At 40.5% G+C, this 12,327-nt stretch overlaps 1 protein-coding gene across 1 annotated transcript; it reads right to left on the bottom strand.

Annotated features, from left to right (window-relative positions):
* Positions 1 to 4,572: 4,572 nt before the first annotated feature.
* LOC139459076 (uncharacterized) lies at positions 4,573 to 10,793 on the bottom strand. Its single transcript, XM_071240517.1, has 3 exons — positions 9,492 to 10,793; positions 6,148 to 6,699; positions 4,573 to 5,321 (listed from the first exon to the last, which is right to left on the bottom strand). The coding sequence occupies exons 1-3, from the start codon at positions 10,771 to 10,773 to the stop codon at positions 5,044 to 5,046; spliced, it is 2,112 nt and encodes a 703-aa protein (XP_071096618.1). The 5' UTR covers positions 10,774 to 10,793; the 3' UTR covers positions 4,573 to 5,043.
* Between the last annotated feature and the right edge of the window lie 1,534 nt (positions 10,794 to 12,327).

Raw genomic sequence — 12,327 nt, 5'->3', positions numbered from 1 at the left:
TATGTCTTTGGGTTACGAAGACATACAATGAACAAGGTCGCACATTGTGACGACCGATATGAGTGGACTTTCCACAAACGTGGTGCTTACACCACAAGTTATTGCACATTAGAGTGAGTGAGTGTGGTTTTACGCCGCTTTTAGCAATATTCCAGCAATATCACGGCGGGGGACACCTGAAATGGGCTTCACACATTGTACCCATGTCGGGAATCGAACCCGGGTGTTCGGCGTGACGAGCGAACCCTTTAACCACTAGGCTACCCGCCCGCCCATTTTGCACTTTAGAAATTTGTGGGTCTTATGGTCCCTTCTTTTCATTGTTCACACAGACCTCTATATATCTTCTATTAAAGGGGTTGTCTGTCAAGACTCGATTATTTACAGGTCGTCTTCACTCAGCTGGAATGGATAAAATGCTGCGTGTGCGTTAGACAAGAAACAATGCCATTAAACGTTTTTCCAGTAAAACACATAACTTCATTACATATTAGTAAACGATTATGAATTAATCATGAATAATGTCAAATGCGTGTCGCCATGCAAATATTCAGCTCCCTCGATCTGTGTTAAATTTAAATTATATTCATTTCATTTACCCAACGGGGGCACAGGTGGCCTGGTCGTATAAGGCGCCGAGATTCGCTGTGCAGAGTTGCATCCCTTGGGCACGCCAGAAACCTATGATTGTGGGTTCGAATCCCGGTTCGCCCCGACTATGTTTCTAGGTTTGTCAGCACCATACCCGTGCTCGTGGGTTTCACCGAAGTGGATAACGTCTGGGACATGCATCACTTCGGGCTTTCCTACCACATCAAGCTGACACGCCGCAATATAACTGGAATACTGTTAAAAGCGGCGTTAAACCCAACTCACTCACTCACTCATTTTGCCAACTTTAGAAGGATAGAGCTTCATACACATTGTCCTTGACGTTGGGCATTGAGGTGGCAAGATTGTGAGTGACTGTTACCTAATAAGACAATCCAGTGATTGATATCATGAGCATCGATCCACGCAATTGGTTGGTTTGTTTATTTGTTGTTTAACGCCGCACTCAGCAATATTCCAGCTATACGACGGCTGTGTGTAAATAATCGAGTCTGGACTGAGCCTATCGCTGAGTGCGGCGTTAAACAAATAGCAAACAGCATAACTAGAGGCAAGGAACAATACTGTGGTTGTAGGTAGGCTGTAGTAGGTGCGTGTTTCCCCAATAATCGATAATGGCACATAAATATAAAAACAAAAACAACGCCAGAGAATAACCAGTCTCGATTATCCACCGAAATATTTTCCATTCGGCGTAAAAGGCAAACAAGTGGTAAGAATTATATAAATGGGTCACTGAAAATCAGAGATGACACCAAGTGTTTGCGAATATTGACATCATGTCCAGCCCTACCGGTTTCACCCGCCACTCACACAATTGTGTTATTGCCTTGGCCGTGTAATAGTGGCTATGAAGGGACTGTCCCTCTTTTGCAAACACTTGCATGTTGATAAGGAAAGGCCGAGTCACCATCACTTTGCACTTATTGACCTGAGCCACGGCAATCTGATTGGACAATGAACGAATGACGTCACATAAAAGAACTCACTACTTTTGCACCCTTTCTATTTCAAAGGAATTTCACAACATACTGTTGTATAGTTTTAATTACACTGATAAGGCCATGTTAGAATGTATAACCATTAGTCTATATTTAGCGCGGGAATTCCCGGTTATTGCACCTTCACTTATAAGGTCCTGTGCCTGTGGTCATGTCTATTTTTAGCGTGACGTCATTCGTTCACTATCCAATCAGACTGCCGTGCCTCAGGTCAATAAGTGCAAAGTGATGGTGACCCGGCCTTTCCTTATCATCACTTGCAAACACTTTCTTGTTGCTTGATTAAATGACGGACGTGAGGGGTAGTCACATTGTCACTTGAAATTCCATGCTTGACCCTTGTTACGAATTTACCTATTTCCAGAACTGCTTCCCCCTGTTAACCTTATAAAACATGTCGATGAAGCAATACTTCGATAATAGACTGAACACGTCACTATTACTACAGCTAAGACAAAGCTTATGAATGTGACGTCATACTAGTATTTACCAGTGGATATGGTGCATATTGGAAGTTAAAATGACAACATCATGCTCTTCCACAGCACGTGGTTTCTTGTACGGTGTAGCATATCATGTACCCGTGGACCGACACAGCCAACGACTAAATACGTATTACTAAGTTTTATTGACCAAAAAATACCCCAAATAAAGATACAAGAATTACACAAACGGTAAAGCTTGAAATAGCGATGCAGATACATACATGTGTGGTGATTAGTTTAAGCAAACATATCTGTCATGTCAAAACATTTTTTCATGTGCACACTGAACACACTATGTGAAGGCTTAACATGACATTGTTGTTTATTCAGCAATGTTACGTAGGCCATCGTCCCGTGTCACAACAAATGTACAGCAGCCACTATTATAATTGAAATTTACATCAGCAGTTTTGTCCTCAATTGCATAGACTTATAAATATACACAGCCAAATTTCTTTTGATATTACATTTATCACTTGACATCAAGACATTGAATTTGTGCGATGTGGGAAATACATAGTAGTTTCTCGTAATGTACTGTTCACGCATTTCGGCATACACCGTGCACACAAACAAGAAATGATACTCGTCCTCAACGAAACCTTTTTTACAAAATTTGCAAAACCTTTCATTTCTTGGAACATTTGCATTTTTGCCAGTCTCATTTTTTGGTTGGTGAGAACTACATCTAAACTTTGCTAAAGCTACACGAAACTTATGGATAGAAAAATAAACAAAGCCAAATCCCATTTAAAATAATAACCTTCTTAACTTTAAAGCCCAATTGCTTTTACCATGACTCATATCTAACAATATCGTAAGTGAGTCAATTCCGGATTCCAGGACAGCATGATATTTGTACTTGATCAACAAGATCATTACTGAACAATGAAAACAGAAGGGGCTTAAGACACATCCCTGACGAACTCCCACGCTACAGTCAAACATATCTAAAAGTAAAGTACTGTCTTAAATTTAACGCACGATTTTACACTTTCATAAAAAGTCATGATACAACACAACATTTTGGCCGAACCCCATTGTGTTGTAGGACTGACCCTAATTTTGAACGATTAACTGAATCGAAAGCCTTAGCAAAATCCACAAATAAAACATAATTTGGCTTTCTTTTCCCCCCAAGAGACGACCAACAACAGACTGTCATATTAAAACATTATCAATAGATGAACAACCCTGCGGAAACCAGCTTGCGATTCCGAATCGTTTTCATAGGCATCACACCCAAATCTTGATCTAGCATTCAAAACTGAAATATAAACTTTAATGAAAACACTCAAAATTGTTATACCTCTATAGTTATATGTAGAATTAAGAACTCCCTTCTTATGTAATGGCACTATCAATCCTATCGACCATGATTCTGGGAAAACAGAACCCTAAAAAAGTCCATTTAATACAACAGTATGAAGCGGTAATAAAATATCACTTGCATCCATAATATTATAATTCCAAGGCGATTTTGAAGTTTTGAGTTTGTCCAAAGCAGCTGCCACCTCCTCTTGAGTAATTGGTAAATCCAAAATGTCGGCAGTAAATGCATCAAAATCTCTTGTAACATCCCCAAGATAAACATTGACATCGTCGATATTAGCCTTACCGAACCGAACGTGAAGCGCCTGAAAAACTCTTAAGTGTAAACTAAAACGATTTACTACTATTGAGATTATCCATCAATCTATCTCTAATTTTATTTTAATATGAACACTTTTTGTCTCGAACAACAGCTGAAAATAAGTTTCTTGCTTTTAACTCCTAATTCTCCCATGATTGTTGAGATTTATGTGCAAAACAGGCCCGTTTACGATTCATACAGTCTAAAGCCTTACATATTGCATGTGTATTTTTTTCTATGGCGACATTAATACTTTTAGACATAGATTGTAGACATTCTTCAAACAAGAAAATCATCTGCCAGCAGCTTATCCTTGAACAGGTCAGCATCGTTTACGTCCCACACATAACGGTAGTCATCCGCTGGTTCACAATGCAAGACGTGTCTATACAACACATAGATGCAGGAATAGTAGCAGACCAAAATATACAGCAGTAACATGATTGCCATGGCATCAACAGCAGGACATAAAGATCAAAAGTCAAAGTTTTGCAATACACAGAATACACACCATGTGTTCCGTATTGGTATGTCTGGTATTAAATAATTATTTAAACTTTCAACCTCAAAATAATTTGAGTCACAATGTGGGACATTTAACTTATTTCTTTCTGGCCGATTTGACAAATTGTCAACCCTTTATCTGCTAAACACTATCAAGGCATAACATTTGACCATTATTCATTGCTGACTTCGTCCAGAGGATGAAGATGCGAGTGACAACCATCCTCGGTGAGCCAGTGTATCACATCTGCTTTCAATGGGTCCGGAACATTTATCATAAAGGAAAATACAAGGATGGTCCACAACGTCTCAATATATATACATGAATAGCCTCTCATGAACAGAATTATCAGATTATAAAAGTTTATTTTTCCTCTTAAAACTAAATGTATGTACATGAATGAATAAAAATATACATATAAAATTAATGATGAACCTGTTAAGAGCTGAGGTGAAATAAAGTTTAACATCGCGTCAAGAACTATTTCACATATTGCTTACTAAAATATAGCTACATCAATGCGTGGTCCAGAATTCAGAGTGCTAGCCCAATGAGATACCCTACTGCAGTATCCATTCAGACACAGTATACTGAACCCGAGTTATAGTGTTCTTCCCTTAATGCCGAGTAACAACTAGTACAATCTTTTAACGTATTTTGGTATGACGCGGCCTGGGTATCCAACCACCGAACTACGCCCTCTGAGCAGATGCTGCAACCTATAACAATAAAGCAGGTAGCAAATATATACATATGATAAATAGTTATAAAGTCTTTCTCATAGGCAAGATGTTCACTCGGAATGTTTCAAGCACTTGCATATTTTATATTCTCATCCATTGAGTCGGCAATCAATGCTAAGCCACATTCCCGGAGGGTAGTCTTCAGTTGTGCATGAGTAGCATCTTTAGAGAAACGCATTTTCCAAAGCAGCAAAGCCTGCAATGCCTGTTCCTGGAGGTTTCGACTGTGGTTGTATTCCAATTTTTCAGTGTCAGTGTGATCCAACCCAAGTTCCAGGGCAACACGTTTCCAGTTGTTCCCAAGTTGTTGTGAAACAGCTCGTAGCACACAGTCTTGAATTGCTGTTGGAAATAAACGTATAATGTACATGAACAAAATTCCTTATAATAAGTGAAATTTGGTTGAACATCGCGGCAAAGATTATTGAACTTATATAACGACGTGCATGCACGTGTGTGTGTGTGTGTGTGTGTGTGTGTGTGTGTGTGTGTGTGTGTGGTTGGTTGTACTAGTCAGGACTGATGCCAGTTTATAGTGCTAGCTCACTGAGATACCATGCCGCAATTTAACATGAATACCCCACTCAGACACGGTATACTGACTCCGAGCCGACAAGTCCTTGTTTTAGCCCCTCAATGTCGAGCAAATGCGATACGATAGCATGCATCAACCACATCAGTGAGCCTGACCACCCGATCCCGTTAGTCCCCTTTTACGACGAGCATATAGTCGCCTTTTACGGTAAGCATGTGTTGCAGAAGACATGTTCTAACCCGGATGTTCTTGGGTTTAGTTGGTTGGTTGGTTTGTTGTTTTACGCCACACTCAGCAATATTCCAGCTATATGACGGCGGTCTCTAAATAATCGAGTCTGGACCAGACAATCCAGTGATTAATATCATGAGCATCTATCCACGCTATTGGGATCGATGACATGCATCAACCAAGTCAGCGAGCCTGACCACCCGATCCCGTTAGTCGCCTTTTACGACAAGCATAGTCGCCTTTTACGGCAAGCATGGGTTGCTGAAGACCTATTCTACCCCGGATCTTCACAGGTCTCTTGGGTTTAGTATACATATTAAACATAATCAGATAATAATAGCATGCGCATATGATATGCATTTCTTTGTTGAAAAAACCATATAATGGTGGACATGATCTTACCGGAAACAGGAAACTGTAGACTTGGCGATCTGTGGATTCGGTGTTCAGGAGAAATAGGCATCATGCTCTCCGGAGACTGGACACTCGGTGTTTGAGCAACATTAGAAAAGGCTTTCTCTGTATCTCCTTTAGGAACATTTATTTCTGACTGTTCACGTATGACAAATCGTTCAGGCGTTTCTCTGCACTCCTTGTAATATCTGTACACCTTGGACTGACTTGATTCGGGGTCTGAATAGTGGTCAAATAAACCCGGATGTTGAAAGGATATCCGGTTTGGAATTGTTCTTTGGCGAAACGTGTTAGCCTGTACAGCCAGAGGATGTGTCCCTTGAATAAGTGACTCAGTGCTTGAGTTGGACGTTGATGGCCCAGATCCCTGCTGTAAGGGATACAGACTAACTTCATTTTGATGACAAGGCACATGTTGGAATGTTCTTCGTGTTTCTGGTGGCAACTTTCTTACCATGATTCCACAATGAAACTCACGAGCTGGAGGAACACTTTCTGTCATCTTTCTTTCAAGCACATCAAATGGGATTGAATCCGGTGCTGAATCAAAGAATAAAATAGATATCACGCTTATTTTCAATTGTACTCATGGATACCACAACAAATATCTTCTGTGCTGCCTTAAGGCCCCTTTACACAGGGCTGCTACCTTTGTGCCACCTTTGAGATATCACAAACTGGCCACTATGCTCCATGGTCGCCTGAACCCAGAAAATCATGTTTCTATGTAACTGCTCCAGCTGATCGAGTTGTTCAACGTCAGCAACCACAATGAAACACTGCAGGTACAAGCCCTCTATTTATAGGTAGGCTGAGGAGGCACTGCAGGTAGGTCAAAGGAGGCAGAAAATAGGCAGAAGCATTGCCATGGTGTATCAAGGGTTGCCGTGGGCTCCGAATTGAGGCACGGCGGTCGCCACAGTCATCGTTCAATGCTTGCAGAGGCAGAAGCATCGCCAGGATTGACGGGGACATTTGCAGCAGAATGCATCTATTACCTGGCGACCATTAGGCGACCACTGTGCCTTCATTCAGCAACAACGGCAATACTTAAGCCTCCTCGATCCCAATTTGAGCAACCAACCTCCTCGTCGACCTTTGTGCGACTGTTTTGAACATGTTCAAAAATTCACGGCGACCATGTTGTCCGTGACGATGTCTGATCCTCCTGTGAACCACCTTGGAACGACCCAGGCAACCATTCTGCATCCTTTGAGCCATCAACGACGGCCTGGCAAATTTTATAGCCGCACACGGGAGGCACAAATGTGGCTATCCTGTGTGATAGCCCCTTACCTATCTGCAAGTTAATTACAATTTCTCGACCAAGTAATAATAAATGTAACTTTGCAGGACAAATGAGTCCGTCAAAACATACATTGGCGTTGTAAAGTATTCTACTATGACATTTTGGAATCCTGCAACCTGATTTATCTGCCATTGGTAGCAAATCTACATTAGACCATGATTTTGACAATTATCAAATCAACGGAAACAAAAATATTTATATGAAAGCCCTGCTTTCTCAAATACTGCGGATTGTAATCATTCTTACAGGGCATCTGCCCTAGTCTATTTTATTTTAAAGTTATTCAGGTATCATGGTGGAAATAATGGTGCGGATTTATGAAACCAGTAGTCATCGATTTCTTTAATTTGACCATTCAACCTGAGGGATATATTGGACTCAAACAATGCCACATCACCCATCACCTTAACAACATCATTACATGTCATGCTGAGTATGAGAACAAAAATTAAGAAATTGTGTCCTCAGTTTGGAGGATTGGGTCAGTTGTTCAGAAATCGATCAACCATCAAGACTGAAATCAGCACATGAAACTCCCTATAATCCTTCAGAATGTCACAATTGTCAGTCAATATCGTGTATGCCCACCACGGGAATCAATGCACGGGAAGCAGAAGATGTCAGACGCGTGATCACAAGAAATATGATTTGACGCCATTATTCTCGGAGGGCGCCTCTGATAACTGATCCTTGTCATAGGGTCGACCTGCTCTAATTTGACGGCCTAGGTGATCCAACAAGTGTTCAGTCTGGTTATTGTGCTGGCCAAGGCACGACGTTGTATGGGACCTTGTGTTATATTGCTGAAACAGAGTCTGGGGATTCTGTAGCAAGTGCGGTAGCAAAACAGGGTAAAGAGATTGGTCGATGGAACGCAGTCCAGGAATGTTTCCTTACAAACATACCAAATCTGTCTTGATCTGGCTACAGATGCCGACCTCAATCCATAATGCCGCCACCTTCAAATTAAGGATTATGTTTAGTTTGGTGGTGCATTTGCTGAACCAAGCAATAGGTCTCACTTTGTAGGGATTGTTATGGAGCTTTGCAATCCAGTATAAAAGAGGAATGGACATGTCTTCAGGTTTTAGAGTCAAGTCAAAAGTTGACAGTACTGTAGCATGGTTTGGGCAGATCAATTCCTCAGTTAACATGCTGGCCTTGATGTGTCATTATTTGATGTCACATATACCAAGGGTTTTATCAAACAATTAATGTAGTGATGTTTACATATAATGGTTGTTATTTGAGGTTCTGTCAGTGGGAACAACTGCAAACGTTTCATGTAGGGCAGCCAGACTTGGGAAGATAGCTGGCTGGGACTGTTATTCCAGTTCTGTTTCCTCACATCACTCACTGACCTAACCCACTCTGAAAGGCATTCTACAAGTTCCTCTTCACTTTGGGCCCATTTAATGGCATACGCTTTGACAACATCCATAATGATTGATATCGGATCCGTAATTGGTAGGGAGGCTGGAACTTTTGAAGTATTCCCTCGACAATAATGGGACAGTTGACTATAGGAAAGTTAAGTCATCTCTCTTGTCATACAGTTTCGTGGAGAGTTGTCTGTCACTCTGAATCGTTATGCATAGATCTAAACATGAAACAGATTGGGTATTGCCTTTTTGACATTATTGATCATCGATATACCTGAAACTGAAGTTAACTCACAGCATTTTTAATTTTTCATAGATTCCAAACCTGTAATTGATAAATGTTAAGCCTTGCAGAAACAAACTGAAATATCCAGGTAGGTACATGTTTTGCAGAGGTGGGTTTTCTCCAAAATAAGGGGCTTACATATTTCCGCGAGCACAAAAGGACGGATTTCTGATACTCAAAAGATTTGATTGAGTGCTACTGATACAGGGTATATTATATACCCTACTTATAGTATCGTGCCTATGCTCAACACATTCATTCGATTTTATTTTACAGAAAGGAATTAATGTTCTCTAAGATACTATGTATTCTCACAAGCTGGCCATGATCTTAACCAACAGCTGAAATAACTTACCATAAAATAGAACCTTTCCTGCTTCTACTGCAAATGTTTTTTTAAAAGTTCCATCTTCTTTGGCAATGTACACTTTCATTATTCCTGCTTTCTCTGTTTCATCAAGCTGGGCAAGTCTGGGGATTAGCACAGTGCTTCCTGAGACGAGGCCACTTTCTTCCAATGTTTCACTGTCCTCAAGACATTTGCTTCTATGAATAATGCTTATCTTTGACGACTGACTTCCAAATTGGTCAGCAAGGAATATCTTCACTTTCCCAACAGTAGACTGAAGGCAATTTACTGTCAGGTGTAGTGTTTCCCTTCCAGGCTGACGGACGCTGAGATATACTGGTTGATGAAAGATATTAGCATGAATTGTGTCTTCATCTCTTACATGATAATCTTGCATCAGATTTGCATTCTCCATTTCTTTTCCTTCAAAGAACATCTGCAACTGGGAAACTGCTACAGATTGTCCCTCCTGTATTATCTCTTTTAGGCGTTGTACCGTGTCAAGTTTGAACAACTTAACAACAAAGCCGTTTTCCTGACCACCTACTTTCAGTTTGATGAACACATGTATCTTCTTTGTGACTTTTGCAGTCACAACACACTTGTATTGAAAGCCCATGGTCTCTGACAGTGTCATCTCCTTCAACCTTTTGTTTTTGATGAACAGGCGCAGGGCACTTGGTGGATATTCTGCCAGAGAAGATATTTCTTGCCGAAGAGCTGCTGTTGTCAATGGGGATGACACAAGTAGGACCTTAGGTGCGTGTTCTACTCCGGGAACATCAATTTTGACGGTAATCGGAAATGAGCCCACTGGTTTAACATGAACAACCAGTCGTCCTCTCTCCTGCAGTGGCGTTCTCTTTTGTTGATCAATACAGTAATATTCATCTTCCTTTGATAGATGCTTGCCAACTGAAAACCATACATCATCATCGCCAGTTTTAAGTCCGGGGAATTCTTGGCAGAATACCTTTTTGAACACATGTTTCATTTCACCAATACTGCTTGCTTGTGAACATTGAATGGTATACTTGTTTTCAACATTAACCTTTGGTGAATGAAAGCATTGCACATTTACATTTGATGACGCAAAACACGAAACATAATCTCCATTCTTAAAGAGAGAAGCTACCATCAATGAATCATCGTCAATGCGCTTTCCTTTATAAAACAGGAAAGGCGGGTTGCCTTTGTTCAGACGCTCATTTTCGCGGATGATTGATTTCAAGGTTTTTATAGAAGTGTCAGGGGGCAAACCAATGCATCCAAGATGCTGCTTTGTCATTTTTAATGATAGCTCATCGATGTCACTATGAAAGTTGATGAAAATAATAAGATGTTCAGCAGCATCATGGATTACACATCCCTCTGACCACATATCGATACATTCTTCACTCACACCATGGGTGTTAGCAACAGTTTTCTTGATGTGCACTGGAATGTTTCTGGGTGAATCTCTTCTGTAACCCAAATGTAATGTTTTGCTAAATATGACAGAGTTCTTCCCGCGGATGTCCCAAACACATATGCTATCTGTCACGCTGGTCCCGATTCTGTAAAATGTTGAATACTCAAAATTATCGTCGTCACTTTCGAGTTCAATCATCATTTTCCACTGCACTCGTGAACTGTTGAAATGAAAAGTGTTGAAATTGTTGACAAGAATAAAAGAAGAATGAGTTCTAAACAGGAACTGTTGGTGCATATCAGAAGTGTATTATAGTGGAGGGGGGACGAGCGAACAGTCAGTAAGATGAACATAGTCTTAAACTAATATTTTACCTGTTGCCAGTGTACACACTGACTTTACCACCTCTGTCGATGATTCGAAAGGTTCGGCCTGAACAAAACAAACCGAACACAAAACACAAATGTTCCCTCGACAGTGCATCCCTTGGGGGTATATGCAAAGGCGGTCCAAATCGACAGGGAATCTATCCACAACGTAGCCATTTTTATCCTCAATTCGGAACCACAAGTTTTCGAGATCAGATATGCTTCCCCAAATGTTTAGCGAGCTCGTAATGGACATTGGAAAGCCTCGACGCCTATTGGGCGATTGGAAAGTTCATATCGAATAGAAGTAGCATCTTATTACAAATATTCTGGAATCGTCTGGTTAATGACATACGAAACCTTATCACTACAAACTAAAAAGGGCTACATTTCCTTTTTTTAATTTTCAAGAATTATCAATCCATTTCAGTGAGAGTTGTTTCCATAGTTTATTATCCCCCGCCCAACAAAGTTGGCGGGGGATATAGAAACGGGCTCCGTCCGTCCGTCCTTACGTCACGTTTCGTTTCCGGAGCATAACTCATCAACCGTTCAATATTTTTTCATCAAACTTTGCAGGTCTGGCAGTTACATGCTGAACTGATGCCTTTTGCTATTGAGAAATTTTAGAAATTTTTATTTTTTACGTTTCCATGGCAACAAGATGGACTTAGGTTCTGTGAGGTTAGGGTTCGTTTCCGGAGCATAACTCATAAACCGTTCAATATGTTTTCATCAAACTTTGCAGGTTTGTCAGGTACATGCTGAACTGGTGCCTTTTGCTATTTAGAAATTTTAGAAATTTTTATTTTTTTACGTTTCCATCGCAGCAAAATGGACTTAGGTTCCAAACTCTTCTTTTTTTACAATTCCCATGACAAGTTCCACCTCGGTTAAAAAAGGTTAGGGTTTGTTTAGATTTAATTATGTCATAAATTCTGCAATAGGGGCGGGGGATATAGCCACGTTAGTGGCAAACTATTGTTTTTATATGTTTCGAAAACTTGGGCTAACAAATGTTGAGACTATGGAGAGAAAAAGTTTTGCCTTCATGACATATCTG

This window comes from Haliotis cracherodii, unplaced genomic scaffold, assembly GCF_022045235.1.
Source record: "Haliotis cracherodii isolate W230 unplaced genomic scaffold, xgHalCrac1.p SCAF_13, whole genome shotgun sequence".
Classification (NCBI taxonomy): Eukaryota; Metazoa; Mollusca; class Gastropoda; order Lepetellida; family Haliotidae; genus Haliotis; species Haliotis cracherodii.
The sequence above is the reverse complement of the archived record's forward strand: the minus strand, read 5'-3'. Positions and strand labels throughout refer to the sequence as shown.